Source organism: Engraulis encrasicolus, chromosome 22 (genome assembly GCF_034702125.1).
Source record: "Engraulis encrasicolus isolate BLACKSEA-1 chromosome 22, IST_EnEncr_1.0, whole genome shotgun sequence".
Taxonomy (NCBI): Eukaryota; Metazoa; Chordata; class Actinopteri; order Clupeiformes; family Engraulidae; genus Engraulis; species Engraulis encrasicolus.
In genome coordinates this window covers 18052393-18072298 of record NC_085878.1, presented here as the reverse complement: position 1 = coordinate 18072298, position 19906 = coordinate 18052393, and the positions used below count along the sequence as shown (strand labels likewise).

At 42.8% G+C, this 19906-nt stretch overlaps 2 protein-coding genes across 2 annotated transcripts in view; both read right to left on the bottom strand.

Moving 5' to 3' along the window:
• Positions 1–10863: 10863 nt before the first annotated feature.
• mc1r (melanocortin 1 receptor) lies at positions 10864–13432 on the bottom strand. Its single transcript, XM_063188415.1, has 2 exons — positions 12913–13432; positions 10864–12785 (listed from the first exon to the last, which is right to left on the bottom strand). Exon 2 carries the CDS (start codon positions 12725–12727, stop codon positions 11747–11749), a length of 981 nt encoding a protein of 326 aa, XP_063044485.1. The 5' UTR covers positions 12728–12785; positions 12913–13432; the 3' UTR covers positions 10864–11746.
• A 3911-nt stretch (positions 13433–17343) lies between these two features.
• Positions 17344–19906, bottom strand: part of tcf25 (transcription factor 25 (basic helix-loop-helix)) — a 31062-nt gene continuing 28499 nt past the window's right edge. Inside the window, exon 18 of the mRNA XM_063188900.1 lies at positions 17344–18443. Within this exon, the coding sequence (XP_063044970.1) occupies positions 18270–18443 (174 nt within the window). The 3' untranslated portion in view covers positions 17344–18269. The remainder of the gene's footprint in view (positions 18444–19906) is intronic.

Below are 19906 nucleotides of genomic sequence, written 5' to 3'. Positions count from 1 at the left end.
TTTGGCCTGCCCACACCGAAAACTATAAATAGGACCTACTACTCACGAGTCACGTCAGTCAGTGCACTGCACTGCAACAGGTGACAGCTCTGTTCAGTCCTGGACGTCTCCTTCCTTTTTTAATAGCTGCAATCATATAGCAAATAGAAAGCAACAATGTTGTTAAACCAGAGGTAGTAGCTATACCATGCTCGCTGACATACAGTGTTAACCGTCCTGACATGTCTGTATCGAAGCCCACTTCACGGACGTCCAGGCTTATATTAATATTAATATATGTTACTGATGTTGCAGCTCTGAAAAGACATCCAGAAAAAAAGTTAGTGGCCAGATAGTGTCATCAATATTATCTGAAAAGCTAGTAGTTCTAAAACCACACAGACTAGCTGCCTGCAATCAGCCATGAACTAGCCTACCAGCCTACCTTGAGCAGAGCTGCAGATGCCAGCGGCAATAGTCCAACTGAATAGGGATACACGGCACGTCCGTAGGCCTATTTTCCGTTGTTGTTATTATTAATTTCTCTAACTTGCGCTGATTTGTGCTACTTATTCCACGCGGACTCGCGGCAGAGAGTTGATAATATTTGCCCGCCGAGAGACCAACTTCAGTGCGGCCAGTTATTTGTGTCGAGAGTTACCGTGGAAACCAAAAGACGGTTGGACACAGATTGAAGTTACAGGCGAGTTTCGTGAAATCAAAATTCATCCCATATGGTTTCGAGACGAGATTCATTCCAATATTTGTTATGATTAGATTAGTTGACTCCATTTCCATTGGTTTAGGTCATTGAGAGTAGGCCTAACCAACGGTTTAGGTTTGTAGAGACTACTTGGGCAACGGTCTTCTTATTCCATGGGTTCATAGTATCCCTCTCATAGATCAATCGTATGGAAGATAAGGAATGCGTTGGATGAACGAATGGCTATCACACATCTATCAGCTTTAGGCAGTTAATTAAAGTTAGCTGGAGACAAAACAGTAAAAACACATTACAAACCTGTATTCCTGTTGAAGACTCCGGTCAGCTCACTTCTTCCAGGGCGGGCAGGCAGAAAGAACGTTATCTGCAGGGAACTCTGATTTCAAACGTAGCAGGGCAACACAGTGTTGGGTACAATAAACCAGTGAGTTGGGTTATTGTGTAACCTAACTAATAACCCAATCAGTAGAGTAGCATAGATGTTCCCCACTGTACCAATATTGAGTTAGAGTAACCCAACACTGCATTAAAATAACCCAACACGTTTACCCAACAGCTCTTATTCAGCACTTGGGTTGACAAAACAACCCAGCATTTCTTAGTGTGTATATGTCAGCTCGAGTGTGGTACCAGTTGAATAAAGACGTCTGAGTTTGTTGCTTATGCTGCTTGGAACAGCAATCCCAGAAATACCCAGATTTGACCCATTTTAACATCTGGCCTCATACCACAGTGTAAATAGGAAATGTCCTACACAGAGAAGCCTACACACTGCAAAAGAAACTGGACTACTGGCTACTTGATGAGTCATTGCGACCCTAACATCGCACCACCTGACAGTTGTTTTTAACCACGTCCTTTAAACCTGTGACATCTATTTCAACTATCCTAGATTGTCTTACACTTTGCAATAATAATCAAGTTTGTTGATGATCAAGACCACACCCTTTCTCAGTGACACCCTTTGTTGTCCCCTTGTCGATAGCATGAATAGCTCAACAGCCCATACAAAATCCCTGACTCATTCCAGAGAGAGAGAGAGAGAGAGAGAGAGAGAGAGAGAGAGAGAGAGGAGGAGGAGGAAGAGGAGGAGGAGGAGGAGGAGGAGACGAGGGGGGGGAGGGCAGACAGACAGACAGACAGATGAGGAGAGAATTTACATCTTCACTCCAGTTCTCCACTTTCATCTCAAATAGGTACACATTCATTTCACATGTTAGGTTATTAATGTTGGGCATGCACAGGCAGCCTTATGGCAGATCAAAGAGCTAAATAATAATAATTCAAGATCGTATTGGGTTGCTGCTGAAGGCTCTTACTGTAACACAGTCATACAGTAGTCTCGTTAGAGACTTCCTGATCGGAAAGTATTGATTTAGTTGTCAGGGGACGAAGGAGTGAGGGCAGGTGGAGTTACATCTTGAAACAAGCTCTCGCCACTTCTGTTTCAGACAGATGGTGCCCCTCAAGGACAGCGTTGTACAGAATGGGAGGAGCACACACACACACACACACACACACACACACACACACACACACACACACACACACACACACAGACACACACAGCGTAGCTTTTGGAACACTGGCAACTTGGCCCTCTCCTCAATTCCTAAGCCTGTCACAACCACATGAGCAAATAAGGCTATTGCCAAGGGCACCCAGCTTAATGACTGTGTAATGACTGGTGATGTACTCATTTTCAAATGACAGTAATGGCAGTTTTGCGAGTGTGTGGCTCCTCCTTCAATTCAATGATCAAAAAGTGCAGTGATATTGATATCCAAGGGCTCCAAGTCGCACTTTGCCTATAGGGTCCCCAAATACCGGTACCTTGAAACGGCCCTACTCCACACATGCACGCACGCACGCACGCACACACGCACACACGCACGCACGCACACACGCACACACACACACATGAAGTGTTTATATCTATATCTTAGTGTGTGTCTAATATTAGGCCTATCTCTGGTCTAACTAATGGTTTGCCACGCCATCTTTAATTTGACCAGAGGTGAGGAATGACAGTCCGCACATTATGTCAGTGATAAGGCTATACAGTATGGCCACCACCATGTCTGCTGGACTATCACCTGGATGGCCATAGTCGCTAATCATCCTCAGAGCCAGATCCATGAACACTTTAAAAGCAGGGATTTGCACTGTCCTGCATTGCTGTAAATCAGCATAGAGCTGCAAACCCACAAAGAGGCTGCCACGAGAAGAAAGCACTCAGCACACACTGACAGGTCCTTTTTAAGGCTTACTCAGAGGGCTTTTGTTTCAGCTTTTATATTTTTGGTACCATGCTCTCAGAGACACAGGGGCTATATGAGCCAGACAGAACAGGAAGTGAGTGTGTCATAGCACGAGGCATGTGGATAGTAGTGCTAAGAGCGGAGTGGTGATCCACACCTATGACTAAGAGCAGACCTCCCACAACAAAGGAGCATGGGAAAGAGGTGTGACTGAGGGTAGAAGAGAGAGAGAGAGAGAGAGAGAGAGAGAGAGAGAGAGAGAGAGAGAGAGAGAGAGAGAGAGAGAGAGAGAGAGAGAGAGAGAGAGAGAGAGAGAGAGAGAGAGAGAGAGAGAGAGAGGGAGAGAGGGAGTGATGGAGGGAGAGAACGTACATGTGTGCATAGCCTACTGGTACATCTAAATGTGTGTGTGTGTGTGTTTATGTGCGATACCCTGCTTAGATAGAGCAGAGAGAGATCTTTTATTGTATTTATCCTTTATTTAACCAGGAAGGGTCCCGTTGAGTCACAGTGACTCTTCTCCCAGGGAGTCCTGGCTAAGAGGCAGCAAGTTAAAAGTTACAAAATAAAAACACAAAAGACAAGGAATAGCACTACCAAACACTAGACAAAACAACAAAACATTACAAAAAGTGCTGTAACATGTAACACAAGAAGGCAAGACTCACAATTACAATTACAAAGCAATTACATTGCTTTTTTAAAGTATTTACAGTAGGAAGTGTCTCTAAGTGTAGCTTGTTCTGAAGATCATTCCAAAGGTATGGAGCATAGAAGGAGAAAGAGGTCTTTCATATTCTGTTCTTATTGAAGGTGTGATTAACAGTATTTTATTTGTAGACCTTGTGCTGTAAATACTGATGTTATAAGTTAGCAGATTTGAAATGTACTGTGGCAATTTTCCTCTTAATGCCCTCAAAGTAAAAATCAACAAATGAAACTTTCTCCTGAGAGGGAGGGAGGGAGATGTATTACCATATGGTGCCACACTGTGTTCTGTTGAAAATCAATACATTAGTTGATCCACTAATGGGTTGATATAATGCCGTTGTGGGCAGTCATGGCCTAATGGTTAAGGAGATGGGCTTCAGATCAGAGTGTTGCAGGTTCAAATCACAGCATCCCACCCTTCCACTCCGTATCACACTCCATGGCTGAGGTGCCCTTGAGCAAGGCACCTAATCCCATACAGCTTCAAGGACTGTAACCAATACCCTGTAAATAACTGTCACTTTGGATGAACGTGTCAGCTACACTAAGTGTAATGTAATATAATGTCAGTAATGTCACTGATGAACAGGGGCGTGGTACCAAACCTATACAGAGGCAGAACACATGGGTCCGCCTAAATTAAAATTTCTCCTTGTGGATTTTCTGGTAACTGTACTTTTTTTTTTGAAGAAATGGCAGATAAACTATTCCAATGCCAGATGACATGTTTAAGCAGCAGCCATCCCTTTTAGTACGAATGCAATTCCTCTGCAGACGCCCTGTGGCTGTTGAGAAAGTCGATGCTATCCTATGGGGACGTCATCCACAGCTGCAGTGACTGACTGACTGCCTCTCCATCTCTCCAGTGATCCCCCATGATCCTCCTCGCATCATCATTTCCTCAACTCCAGGGGCCTCATGTCCAAAGCTTGCTTACGCAAAAAAATGCCCCAACTTTTCATACACATGTGCACTAAATTTCATGTGAAATCGGACATATTACATGAATCAGCATGAAAACCTGTTTATGCATGACTGATACATTTGAAATTTGAAAAGTATAAGGTAGGCCTATCTTTCCCGATTTTCACTTACGCAAAGGTCCAGCATGAAGTCTATGGAAATCTTTGTACATGAGGCCCCAGATGGAGCTGTAGGGCAGGCCTATATTCACTCTAACGTCCCATCCCAGCAGTTTGACCAAAACTGCAATCCCCTGTTGTGTATGCAGGAGTGCTCTGCTCCACAAGCTCAGATAGCCTACATGGGCAGTCATGGGTGAGCGGTTAGGGCGTCAGACTTGCATCCCAGAGGTTGCCGGTTCGACTCCCGACTCGCCAGGTTGGTGGGGGGAGTAATCAACCAGTGCTCTCCCCCATCCTCCTCCATGACTGAGGTACCCTGAGCATGGTACCGTCCCACCGCACTGCTCCCCATGGGGCGCCACTGAGGGCTGCCCCCTTGCACGGGTGAGGCATAAATGCAATTTCGTTGTGTGCAGTGTGCAGTGTTCACTTGTGTGCTGTGGAGTGCTGTGTCACAATGACAATGGGAGTTGGAGTTTCCCAATGGGCTTTCACTTTCACTGGATGTTGCTCCATTACCGGCGGAGGGTGGGATATGACTTGCACTATGACTGTGCGATATTTATTATTTATCTGTTTTACTGCGGTTTGCTCTGGCAGCTTTTCCAGTAAAGGCAGACGGACTCATTATGTTCCGGCCTGGTTACGATAGGAGCTTCTTCTCCCTGTGTGACAGGTTTTATTGATCCCTGCTCTGGGAGACAGGTGGGGTTCCGGTTTAAAATGCGAGCATGCTGCTGCTGTGCTGGGCAGGCAGATGGGACCGTCTGCACACACACACACACACACACACACATACGCACGCACGCACGCACGCACGCACGCACGCACGCACGCACGCACGCACGCACGCACGCACGCACGCGTTTATGATACGATGACCACTCAGTCAAAGGTGCCCCAATCCTTTCCAGCTCAGACAACATAGTGAGCAACTGACAGAGGGAGGGAAGAGTGTGTTAGGAGTGCAAAAATACTATATGTGTAAATGTGCTTGAATGATGCCCTCTTGTGGTAAGACACAGAAGCATTTTGTTAGGCGAGGTACAGTACAGTGTGGACTACACAGCTCTGGGAAGTTATAAATATTGCGTGGGCCTCTTGCAGCAGCCATAGGCCAATAAATCATGTTGAAAAATTGAACAAAATGATTATGATGACGACAACGATGATGATGTTGTTTTTGCTTAACTCTTCATGGCACGATGATGGATTGTGTTTGGCAGTCTGTAGTACTGCAAAAAAAAAATCCATTTTTAGGAAGGGGAGCTGAATAAAAAGCAGTGTCTTTTCCCAAGAGTTGATAATTATGCCTAGCCAGTAGAAGTGTAGTTGCGTTGCACGATGTTTAACTTAACATGATGTTTAACTGTTTATTTCGTTTCTCTTAGTCTTCATTTTCAAGGCAACACAAAACAGGACCAAGACACCCCAATGCACCTGAACTTCTTAATCATCGAAATCATCTATACTGTATGATTATAGGTAAGGTCAGTGTTTCTCTGTGTTTTATTTGTTTGTTTGTTTTTGAAGTATTTATTCCAGTTCCCATGCATGTCCTATGCATCCAAAAGAAAATCTAAGACCATAGTGCGCTAACATTTAGATGTTAGAGGTTTTCAGTATTATGCAACATCAGCAAAGCCCACATCAGAATTATTTAGTCAATAAACGTATTATATGCCACAACTTCAATAATCCCTATCACTTTGTTTAAAAAGCTGCTACATTTGGTCATCTGACATTTACACACATCAAAGAGCCAGCATTCAAATGTATTTGTCTGTGTAATGCAGACAAATGGTTGAAATACTGTACTGGAAAATATTTTTGCAAACGCGTGCATTGATTTTCATGGAAGAGCATTCATTGTTGGTCATTTTTTCTTAGCCCTCACTGTAGTCTGCTCACCAAACCACATTGGTTCGTCTACCATTCAAATGGAGGCCCTGGGGCCAGATGTGGCCCTTGGATGGCAAGGTTCTGGCCCACCATAAAGTCTGAACAAAATGAAAACAAATGTGTGCTATCTCTGACCGTGCATAATTTGCAATCTCTAACACTTTAGGCTAGTTAGAAATAGAGAAGGGAATATCTGTTCTTTCTGGAAAGCTATCTGCTTGTTTCGCACCCTTACCTCAGACACCGCGCTGCTCGCAGTTATAAGCTTACAGAATCTTTCTTCAGCCCCTTCACTGGAGGGAATTTGAAACACTGGCCCTCTGTGACTTTTAATTGAATACCCCTGGTCTACAGGCTCGACTTTAGAGGTTATTACTGTAACTGTGTTACTGCTTGCTTACATATGGCCTTGGGTTATAGGCTTCTGACAAGTGTCCTCCAGGCATGTCTGCCCTGTGCATGTCTCTCCAGCTGTCCCCAGGTGTACCCTGTCCTCTTGCGGGCTATTTGTAGATCTCAGCATCAGGAGTTCCTTGGTCAGCCTTTCTTACTGTTGCTGTTTATGGTTTGCCCATCATGTTCCTTGCACATTCGTCAGTTTTACTTCCTCCATCTTTTAACAGACCCCCTGTCCAATATGATCAACCCCACCACAACAGCAGTTTATAACACCACGTGGAGTGAAGGGGAATAGTACAGTCAGTGCCCTCAGCACTCCTCAAACCCAATCCTTCTGGGGCCCGCCAGGCTTGTTGGCATGATAATCAGAGTGAACCCACAAACCTAATGGTGGTCACCACCACCAGCCTCCCCCTTTGGGAAATGGACCTGCATGCTTCACACCATGGCTGTTGTCATGACAATGTCATCTGAAAGGACACACCCATCCAATACATACACTGTAATGAGGACACAATTCTGCCATCAAACACCCCCACCCATCCCCATCACTGGGCCCGGGACGATTCACCTCTTTGTCCCTCTTTGTCAGCTTCCCTGTTTCAAACACTCAGGGTGTCCCTCATGTAACTTCTACTATACTGTCCTTCCATCCAGGAGTCCTACATGATGTCAAAACCCTTCCCATACAGAATAGACTCAAACAAGCCTCACTGAAAATCCTCTTTGCACACCTATTTGGACGAGTTTACACATGTCTGTACACAGACTGACAGGAGGCAAAGCATGGTAAATGTATTAGGCCAAGAAATTGACTTCAAAAGGGCATGGCCAGGACAGGGGTGCACTCTCAGAATAGCAAGATGCAATACAGACAGGCACATCATGTGTTCGACCAAAATAGAATGGAAAAATTGAGAATTACAGGGCAGGTTATCTAATTTCAAACATACCGTAGTTACCTCATTTTCCCTTCATTTCAGTGCATTTCATGTAGCCTACTGTACATCAGTGATGTGTATACTAGAAATGGGCCTGATAAAAGTTCATTTCTACCCGTTGTGGTGCAAGGGGAATATCATACATCTCATGGATAGTCTACACACATCTCACGGATAGTCTACTGCTCTGATACAATGCGCTTTGAAAAGTGCTCAAGTTTAACCCATTTTAGACTATGGCACCTGCAAAAAAAACGTCTGCTGAATGTCTAGGTGCCTAAATATCTCAGTCTCCGAAGCACATAAAAGCATGAAATAAGTTGTATTCAAAAGCTTGGACCCTCATCTTGCATTAGAATCTGTTAATTAATCTCTCACATACCCACATATTTAATTAAAAAAAGCTAAAATCTGAAGAGCCTGAATGCAGCCTTTATGTTGCTCCAGGCGCCAAAGGTCAATAATGTATATGCAGCATCAGGCTAAAATCGAAACAAATTACATTTTGGCAATGTAGGCCTACTACAATCTTCTTCGTTGTTTTTTTTTTTTTTAAAGAATAAGAACCATCCATGATAGTCTTCATATTTTCAAAGTTTTCATAAATATTTTCTTTTCACAGTGCACAAGACCAGTGCTGTCCGTTTCTACAAGATAGAATTTAGAACAGAGAGACACAAAAACTCTGCGAACAGACACTCAAATACATGATGTGATGTGAACTTCTCGTAAAAAAACTTCAATCAAGGCAATCAAACACACATACACACACAAACAAACAGGATGCGGACAACTATGACAGGATGCGGAAAGCTGTGAATCAAATCTACATGACGGGCCTGGACATGTGGTCGGAGTAAAACTGCCTGTTTCTCAGTGCAGCTAAGCCGATACACACCACTGAAGCACATACTGTACTGTACACTAGCATGGAATGGTGGCCCAAACACATGTGTCAAATTATCTGTCATTTAAAAAAAAGAAGAATGGTTGGATTTTGAACACACACAGACCCCTGCAGCAAACGGAATGGATCTAATTAGTCTCTGGGAACAAACCAGGTCTAAACTGTTGATCTAAAAAAGTGTCATACAAACAACAATGGCCTTATATAACTTAGCCCTGCAGCCTATAGCAGGATGTAATAATAAATTGATGGACCCATTTCCAGTTTGCATTTCCCACAGACATAAAGACCTATGTGTCTCTTACACACAGAGCAAACAATAACTATTTGTTCACATCAAAGCATGTATTAATTGCATTACATTCCAAAGGGAAACAACCACCAAAAATATCCAAGGCTGGCTTGGGGATGTCTTCACGCATCTTGTGATCGAGAGGGAGAAATTAGACCGATTACACTTCCTCGGGCGCTGCCCAATTCATACACTCCCACCCCTCCAACAAACACATCAGTGTCCCCAGCCTTGTGCCCGTCACTGTAATTGAATCCCTTGCCTGTCAGTTTCTTGAGGACATAGTAACATGCGCCAAAAGGATCATCATGCACAACAAACATTCAATTCATTCTTTACTTATTGGTTCACTTCAAATTTGAGATTTCAACTACAGTATGGTGTACAATTTGAGATTTAGAACTATTCTGAGATTCATTTGAGATTCAGAACTATTTTGTAGGCTACATCTAAACTAAATCAGTGGTGTAGTTTGCGTAGAATGCAGGTATACGCAGCATACCCACCAGAAAAGATTTCAGTATACCCACCTAAAATGGATTGATTCAATATTTTGAATGGTGACTTGTCATGGATGCCTTGGAATTTAACAACATGACGACAAAATCACAATCAAAATTCTTTCAAATGTTAACAGCTCCCTAAGGGGGGCCGGCCTCTAGTTTGGGAACAATAATATAAATATACAAATGAAGAGCTCTTTTCCAAAATGAGATATATCCGTTTTATAGAATGTTGAGAAATGGACATTTTTGTATTAGGCATTCCATTGAATTGCATTGCAAAATTAAATTTATAGAGGTTTTAAAAAGTATGTTCTCAAAACATTTGAATGGCAAGAATTCACACATAGATGATAGGACTTCTTAACAGTCAATTCCAATATTAAAATGCAAAAAGTCAAAAATGGTCTATATAGCGTTTTGGAAAAGAGCTCTTCAAATATACAGTAAACCCACCACAAAAAGTAGACTACACCACTGATCTAAATGTCTGTGCTGCTGCGTACATATCCAGTTGTTGAGTTGTAGAGTCAGTGCCATGCCAACATTATCAGGCTACGTTGCCCTGGAATCCATGACAACTCACAATATTGATCCACCCAACATTTACAGTCATTCCTTTACTTTTTCTGTTTCTCTTCTCGGATTAGGACGTTTTCAGTGTTTTCCATAGCCTGAATGGGCCTGTTTTTCAGAGAGCCCTAAGACATGTGATGTAACTTGTGATGAACAGGCGGTCTTTAATTAACAAACTACATGGCAACAGAGGTGTCTCTCATACTCACACATCATAACCGTTTTAAAGCTTGCATTTCCAAAAGCAAAGGTTGACCTTCACCCTCTCTCATAATAGTAGAAATTCTAAATCCACCAGAGACCATGTCTAGTCAATTCACAGCAAGTTCTTAAACATCTCCACCCTTCCCAGATCAGAATGTTTGCCCCAAGTTAGCTCAAACCCACGAGACCCACACAGATAACATGGGCCCAAATATAGATTTAGTGCCCCCAGGGAGCAATATGCTTATTTGCCATTAAAACATTCTGTCCAGAGACAACTTTATAAATAATTCTAAAACTCTTTACTATAGCCTACTGATATGGATATCATCATCATAAAATGAAAATACTGGTATGAAAAATGACATGTGCTACAGCACTTGGTATAAAAATACAAAGTGTCACCTACATTCATGCGAATTGGGTTTGCATGAGCATTTTGGAGAATAGTTTCTCTGGCATCTCTGCTGTAGCTATCAGGGTGTGTTGGGCTACTGGTATAGGCTGAAAAAAGGCTGTGGTATCACTCAACAAACCGTTCACCAAGATGTCTCGTTTGAAAGTAGCCTCAGTTCAAGTTATGTATTATTCCTATCAAATAATTTAAAAAGATTTAAAACAGGCATAATTAAAAATGTCATACCCACTATCCAGACAAACACTCTCTATTGTATAGGCCTATTGAAACTGATGTGCAATAACTTGCTGTACAGTGGGCTATGACAACAGTACTTTTTCAAACACTGAGATATGATCAAATATTGAAACATTTACATACACCCCATCTGTCAATATCAACACTTGATGTTTTCTTGCAATATTGGGGTGAGATTATCTACTTGGTTCTGAAGTATATTCGATCTCCTTCATGCCAAATATACATAAGTAATGTCAACAGATCAAGTAGTACACCATAATGTAAATTTTAAAAAATACAAATTACGAGCACATAGGATTCACTTCGCCAAGTACAACGCGCCTTTTGCGCGCAACAGGGCTGGCTGTCTCCATATCTCCAATACATTATACATGTAAAAAATACTAAACTGGAGCAATATGACTGTCCATTTTTTATTTTAAAGTCTATTTTCCCATACATACAGGGTTGAAAAAGAGGGTTAAACACTTGTATTATTATATTCCATTTCAAGATAGTCGGTTTGCTCCAAAAAGGTTAAACCCAGCGAAACCAGCAGTCAGTGGCATCCCTACTTATTACCACTGTCAATTCCAAGACGTGATTCTCCTCCGCGAGTCCACATCTATATCACACAACACAAGGAGCAGAAAACCAACTCTTTCAACGTCTTGCGCAGTTCCTGGCTACGGTACGCGTAAATCAGCGGGTCGATAAGAGAGTTGCAAATAATGAGAATCAGAAACAGGTTGAAGTAGCTGAAGAAACACTTGCAAAGCGGGGCCTGGGGACAGGTCAGGATCAAGATCAGATGAAGGAAAAACGGTCCCCAGCAAACGATGAAGACGCCTAGAAGAATGGTGAGAGTGATCGCGCCTTTCATACTCGTGGCTTGGCGGCGACTCTTATTGAATGCCATGATGCGCCTGGAGTGCACGTGCGCCAGAATGAACATGTGCAGGTAGAGCACCGCCGTGAAGACCAGCGTGATGATGAAGAAGGTCACGAGGCAGATGATGACCGCTTTGTTGGTGTAGTAGAAAATGAAAAAGCTGCTGGCGGTGATGCTGGCCGACCACACTACGACGATGATGGTGGCAGCGCGCTGCGTCGTCATGATGCTGTGGTACCTCAGCGCGTAAAAGATGGTGATATAGCGGTCGGCAGCGATGGTGCACAGGAAAGACAGGGAGGACACCACTGAGCTACAAATCATGATGTCTATAACATTGTCCAGGTGCTGCATCATGCTGGGCATCATGGTGATAAATCCGTTATCGTGCAGCATCATGAACACCGTCTCCACCACGTTGCTCACGCTCACCAGCATGTCGGAGACGGCGAGGCAGCAGATGAAGTAGTACATTGGAGAGTGCAGGTTCCTGTTTTTGATGATGGCGAGGACAACCAAGATGTTCTCCACCAGGCTCACCAAGCCCAGGGTTAAAAACAGCTCCTGGGGCATCAGAATGTTGGCGCATTGCAATGTGTGGTTGTTGTCGCCCGTGGTGAAGTTATGGGTGAAGTTGTCCTCCCCGTACAACAGCTGGCTGTTGTCGAAGTTCTTTATGGTGAGGTGGTGATGGTGATGCGCGCTCAGGTTCATGGCCACCCGATTTGGAAGCCTTGTGCGGATAAAGACGAAAAACGATTTCTTTCGAGTCCTGTCAGAACAAAACAAAGCATTAAAAATTGTCTGGTGCTGTTTCCGTTGGTATTCCCACCACTTAACAAGAAAAGTAAGTAAACAAGTAAAATGCTAGGAGTTTGATTTTGTCTTTGTTACCTTACCTGCATATATGTTCGAAGATGTCTGGCTCCACCCGAAACGTTCACAAAAAATGTTGAGGCTGTTTATCATATATTGAATTATAGACAGCTGTTGTTGTTGAAATATCTGTCCACTGTGACTGCATGATGAGGTTTTCGTATATAACTTCAGAGCTCCAGGAGAAGTTACCGTCGGGAAAACAGTAGAGGTATCGGGTGCGTCAGCAGCGTTGTGTAGCGACTCGGAATTATTTGTAGCCAAATAGATACATGGACTTATCTCTGAACTTTCTGCTCAACTTTCGAACATAAAGGGGCTGTTCAACTTAAATGTCTTAGCCTTTGGCTCCTCCTTTCTCTGCAAAGCCAGTCGCATGACTTCGGATTTGAGGATCATTCACCAGACCTTGCGCGCCTTGTCCCAGAAAGGGTTCACTTTGGAAGATGCATAGCAGGGGAATATATCAGCCTTAGCCTACTTGTTCACTTGTGCCATGCATGCGCAAAATATGATACACCACCTTGCCGTAACAATTCCAAACATAATGTTTACAATATATGATCTTTAAGCAATTTGTTCCGGTTCAAAATGAGCAGTTATCCAATTTGTTCTTATTTCGAGTGCCACTTATTAAACAGTATGGCCGCTTACTCTTCATAATGAAATCATATCAAAGTGCATAGGCACTTATTAAGCAACAAGCACCTATTAAGCAGGTTTATGCGACTCCATAATAAACACCTATATAATACTGCTGTGTATACAGCCTACAGTATATCTCTGACTTCAATTTCAAAGCATTTTTTCATGCAGGGCCTGAACGCTTGACTACACATTATGAAATTGGCATCTTGGGAATATACTGAAGAACCACATTATGCCTTTGTTTATGGGAGAACAGTTATGCAAGCATACAGAATCCAGAGTAGAGAAAATGGCTGCTTAGAGCACCATTTCCAACAGATGTGTTTTGATCATAAACATTGACCATTATGCCGGACTTATACAATCCCTTTTACATGAGTTCATGGGGCCTAGATGCAGACAGTCTAAAGGTAATTGTTTTCAGCGACATTTCATTTGGACATAGTGGCTGACACAATATTACGAAACAGGAAGGTAATGAGAGGTAACTTGATTTTCTCATGTACTTTTTCCACAAACCTGGACAAAGTTGGCTTGATTTCCCCCCAAGGGTATACAAAAATACTAATTTTAACTTTATTCTATTTATGCGCGCACATCCTGTAGAGGGCTCTGGATCAAGGAGAATCTTCGAGTAGCTGGCTGTGACAATAAAATCCAAACCAGTTTTTTGTCACACTCTCTGACATTAAGTGTCACAAGACACAATACAAATGTGTGCCATCAGCTTACTGTTTACAGCGAGCTCAAGTGGTCATAGATAGCACAGCCTTATTTAAGGTCAAACACCTAACAATATTCGCCTCAAACGCGTCGAAGCTTCTCAAAGCATGATCAATGGCAAATGTTCAATTTAATATAGTATAACTGCAGCAAATTGTAAATTTGTGAAAATGTGCTGTAACTAACACATCATTGCCAGGTCCTATGTTAGGGTCATCAGTTCTCAATGCTTTCCGTGTTATCATTATGCGACTACAGGTGGTATGCAACCATTACAGAATGAATTGGCAGGTGAGTGTGAAGACCAGAGATCTGAGCAGGGGTACCAAAAGGCAACAGCATGCCATCCATGTCAGAAGTAATGAAGTGCACTTCAGTTCTAATTGGGTGGTAATTAAACATATCTAGCTGGCCTCTGTGTGCCCACAGTATCTCCAAAAATACAACCACAGCCCAAATCACAAGGCGGCTGATTTCAGAGTTCCTGGAAAGTCCTCTTTTGTAAGAGTCATCGGCAGAAAGAACTTCTAAGATCAGCCGTCGGCCGCCCATGGCTTAGCCACTCCCCTGGCAATTGGGGAGACAGAAAATTGAGGTGAAGATGACAGACATGAGCATTTAAGTGGGGGGTCAAAATAACAGGCAAAAGAACAAGGGAAATAGGAAAAAAACAGTAATGTGTGTGTGTGTGTGTGTGTGTGTGTGTGTGTGTGTGTGAGCGAGCGAGAGTATGGAATGGACAGTATTATGGTAGGCATGAGCACAATGGTAGGCATTGATACATTAGTAGTTTTAGATTTAGATGTCCAAAAAAGATAGTGAGGGTTGCATGACAGTCTGTATTAGCTTCATATTTTGTATAAGACATTTACAGCTGCTGGGCAGTCATTTTAAACCTTTCAACTTTGACCTGCTTTTATTTCAATCATACATACAGTCCGTATTTACCGCCTGAAGTGGCCATTCATATCTTCTTTTTCAATTTCCACACATGCCCCAGCACAGGAGCTTCACAACCTCATGCTTGTGGAATGTGGGAAGGTATGTGCAAGAGGTCACTTCCTTTGAAGTATCAATATGGGCCCACAATGCCCATTGTTGTGAATTTCGGAACCATGTTTGCTCCCGATTAGGTAACATGGTGCAAGATGGAGTAATAATAAAAAGTCCCGTCCCCCCCCTCTCCCTTTATTGTACAGAAATGGAACATTTAAAGCCATTCTGAATAAGTGTAATTCATGGAAGTGAACAAAAGAAGAACAAGTTTGATAGCCAACACGAACACCGGTACGGAACGCATAAGAAGTTACATACTGGACCTTTAAAATTATTAATTTCTTACTAGCAACACTAAGCTATACTGATCATGTGCCCTACAGTTAGGAAGTGTCTCTCATCTAAGCTGCAGACAGCTGGCCTGTGGCTAGAATCCTTACATACTGTGGTTATAGCTCAGGAAGGTTGGCAAAGCAAATTCAAAAAGGTGCCTTTCACCCTGTTACAAGCTGACAAACCACTGAACAATTTCATTCATGTTTTTATAGTTTAAACTCTTTCATGTTTTAATCTTTCATGTTCATGCTTTTAGTCTCCAAAGCCATGCAAGTAGCGTGTGAACCGAAACCCCTTGTCACATTGCTTCTAGACCAACCCCTTGTTTACAACTGTGGAGAGCCACATTTGGAGCGAGAAATCTGGAGACACGATTTCTGACAACCATGGCTTGAAATACAAGACCACAAAGGAATGTGAAGGAGAAATCTTTCCTTCTGAATCAAGAGTGCAGTGAAAACCACAAACGGGGTTAAAGTCACCTCCCAAACTCTCATCCTTTGCCATCTTCCTACCTCTTGGCTAGCTGCTGACTTGGGTAAAGTCTGTTTTATATTAAAATACATAAGCGAGATACAATATCAGCAATGTAGCACATAAGGACATTCGTCCATATTTTAAAGTAAGTTTGAAAATGTTCATTTTTTCCTGTCACATAGGCCTATGTATTTTGAATATTTAATGAATATCCAATATAAATCTGATGTTGCCCAGGCTGGCAACGAGGCATGAAGTCGGAGGAAAGGACAGGTTTGGAGAAATGATCTTCACCCGCAGTAAGACGAGGAACAAGTCGTGTGGAGACAGCAGCGTCTGTGTCCAAGGGACATCATCACACATGGATGAGCCTCATGATACAGGGTGGTCGCTCTAGGTAAATTAGCAAACAAGGCCAGCAGTTCACAGCGACGCCTGTTCAGTTATATCTCCCATTCCCGTCATAAAACAACCACGTGCCTCTTTCAGGAGGCCCAGCCAGCAAAATAAAACCACAACATTGAGGAAAGACAAGCTTTTGTTTCGGTCACACTGCCATGTCCTCGTATGTTTGAATGTGGCCCTTGTAATTCCTTGTAAGTCATAAGGTAACAGATAAAATTAAAATTCAATTAAAATTAGACTGTTTTTCCTTATGCACCATGAAATCAAAAATATACAATTTGTGAGGCGTTTTGCATTTATTGGACAGAACAGTGATGGTGTGGTGACATAACGACCCAGGCCAGATTCGAACCCAGGTCCCCATGGACGCATAGCCTATTGATGGTATGGGTGTTCCGTAGCCACTAATTGAGTAAACACTATTCAGCTATGCCGAGGCACATCATGGGACGCAAGCTCCTGTTGCCGAGGGCGATGGCCATTAGGAGGGTACATACTACACAGAACTCGGACAGATGGCTCAGCCATTGACATGGAGTGTAAAAGAGATTCTACGGACATCAAAGTTCTAATTTAGAAAGTGGCTGTCCACCCAAGCATTTGATGGCTTTTCCATTTTGGTCTTGTGTCGACTAGTGAGTTTACATAGACTGGATTTAGGACATAAGAGCCTAAGAAAGAAAGAAAGAAAGAAAGAAAGAATTAACTATTTGCTTGACGCCTAGTATGACACAATTTACCTGACTCTTGCCCTCTGATAAGGCCCTGCGTGACGTTGTTGAATGCAGCCAGATGATGTAAATCAGGTTACGTCACAATTGGAACACATCATGTTCTGTAATGCAGATACCTTTGATGAATAACAGTGGTGATGTGAAGAATAAAATATTTATTTTCATTGCACTGGTTGCATTAACACCATTATTGACAATGTTACTGCCTGAGCACAGAGGATAGGAAATTATACGACTGGGGGGGGGGGGGAGATCATACAACAATTCCTACCGTCAATGTATTCACCTTAATGAGGGATCATGAAAGTGTGTGGAAGAGCACTGAAAAGCACACGTGTCTTAAATAATAATGTTACTTGGGTGATGACGGTCATCAAGTGACATTTTGTGATCATAGTGGTGCAAGATGAAGGTTTATGGATGTGGCACAAAGTATCAGCAATGGAAACGGTATATGGAGCTTGATTCATAGCAGATTGTAGTGTCAACTCATTGAAAGCTTTTCGATCATTAAAAAAAAAACTTAGTAGCAGGAAGCCAAACAACAAATTCACCCTCGATGTACATAACGGTATGTGAATTCCACACAAGAGTTCTTGACATAGCAGGAGAGCTGGATGATCCGACTACCTCCCTCGGCTTGTGATCAGCATATGGGTAGAGGGACAGAGCATGAGCGTGTGGTGGTGAGCATAAGCAGAGGGGCAAAACGCTGCAATCTGCAGAGGAAGTGGTGGTGGGTGACGAAACCTGGCTATGTTGGAGCAGTTTACCAATGCCACAGCTACTGCAAACCAAATCCCTGCATTATGTGTTGTCAATGCCATTTTTCTTCAGAGTTCAACAGTATCCAATAGTGATCTGACCCCACTGCTCAGGTCAGTCACTCTCCACTGCCTTATCTGGCCTCTTCCATTACCTCCGGTCAGCTGAGAATGCAAAGGCAGACTCTTATTCCTCCATACAGGGACACAGCACAGCAGTCCTCTTCTCTCACTTCCTTCCTGTCTCTTCTCTCCTCAAATCCTGTCCCCCTCCGTCCGTCCCTCATGTCCCATGTTTTAGTCCCACTCGTCCTCGTCCCTCAGCTCTGGGTTGTCTTCCCGGGGCGGCTCCTGGAACTGGATGTTGGCCAGCATGTCCCTCATGGCCACCATTAGCCGATTCAGTTCCTGGTTCAGCTCCCGGCCCGCTCGGGCCACTTCCTGGTTCTCTCCCTCGGGCCTCACGTCACCCTGTGGAAAAAAAACATGTATGGCTGAAGTGGTTCTATAGACCCGTTCAAACAGTAAAAAATCAGAAACGGTGTGAAAAAATTGCACTTCATTCTTAAGCTGCAGTGATACCTTCACGTATTTGGAACTTTAAAATGGAATATATGCGGGAACAGCTCAAATGAAAATTTAAACTAGTATAGCTATTGGCATATTCAAGATGTTTTTATGTCCTCTTTTGTAAGTCAATTTGATCAAAGGGTCTTCTAAAGTAATGTAATGTTTAGCCATGCTTGCAGAGAAACGCTGAGCACCAAGATGCTACCAGTTTCACATCCTCACACTAGTCTGGCGGCAAACGCCATACTCAATCACAAGCAAGGCAGCATGGGTACTCCCAGGCTATCCTCACACAGCAATTAAATGAATTTGCAGGTGAAATTCTGTGTACTGTGTACTCAAAACAAAATAAAAAAAACATTCAATAGGGTGGGAGTAAAGCCACAAAACCTTTGGTCAGTTTAGAGTTAAGCAGTGCAAAACAGGCAAAGGCAAATTCAATTGTCTGACGACTCGACTTGACACCCTAGCGCCCAGCAGAGTTCACGCTGGCAGTGCATGCCATCATAATGAGGGTTCTTGGGTATAGAGGTCTGTTGCCAGGCGGTGGTGGACAAAAGATACATTCTTGTTGTCTGTTCAGGACATTAGGAGAAGAGACTGCACATCCCTGTCCTTACGGCATCTTACTACCCAAATCATGCACAGGGGGAAAAGGGCAGAAGCTAGACACACTTTGGAGTATTCATCAATGTACACTTTATTATCACCCCTTTGGGAACGAGATAAAGATCAAATTCTTGTTGAAATGCGTTTGGGCAAGTACAGTATGCCCTATTTAGATTTTTTTAATGCATGCTTTTGCCATTAGTAACAGGACTACCTCAAAAATGTTTATTTTTTCACAGTGGAGCAGCATTGCAAACATTGAATCATGCCATAAAATCACGCAGTCATGATGCCTTTTCTTGAAGTTGTTTTTATGCTTCACTTTGTTTAAAAAAAAAAAAAAACCTAAGCTTTCATGTGTACAGTACATGATCTCCACCAAGTAAACTTGTGTCTATTGCACAAAAACAACATTTCCATATACAAACTCACTACGGAAACATGAAATTAAACACTAATTGTAGATGTCTGTACTGCTCCCATGACTCCATTCCAGACCGCATAGGGCTTCTTCAGCAAATTCCCATATGCCACTATATTACATCACTAAATTACATACATACATTACAAAGCACCTGCACCAACACGCCTTGTACTGTACTTACTTGATGTACCTACCAGACCCCATCATACTGCTAAAGAGCTTTGGGTGCATATCAAAGATCCTTAATAAGCTCTATAAGTGCTTCAGGCGCAACAGGTTCCCAGTCAGAGTCATGTCATAAAATGTAGCGTCATTCCCAGAAGTCATCACA

Bases quoted from the DNA above. Each gene is read 5' to 3' on its own strand.
- mc1r (XM_063188415.1), bottom strand. From the start codon at position 12,727: ATGAACCTGAGCGCGCATCACCATCACCACCTCACCATAAAGAACTTC.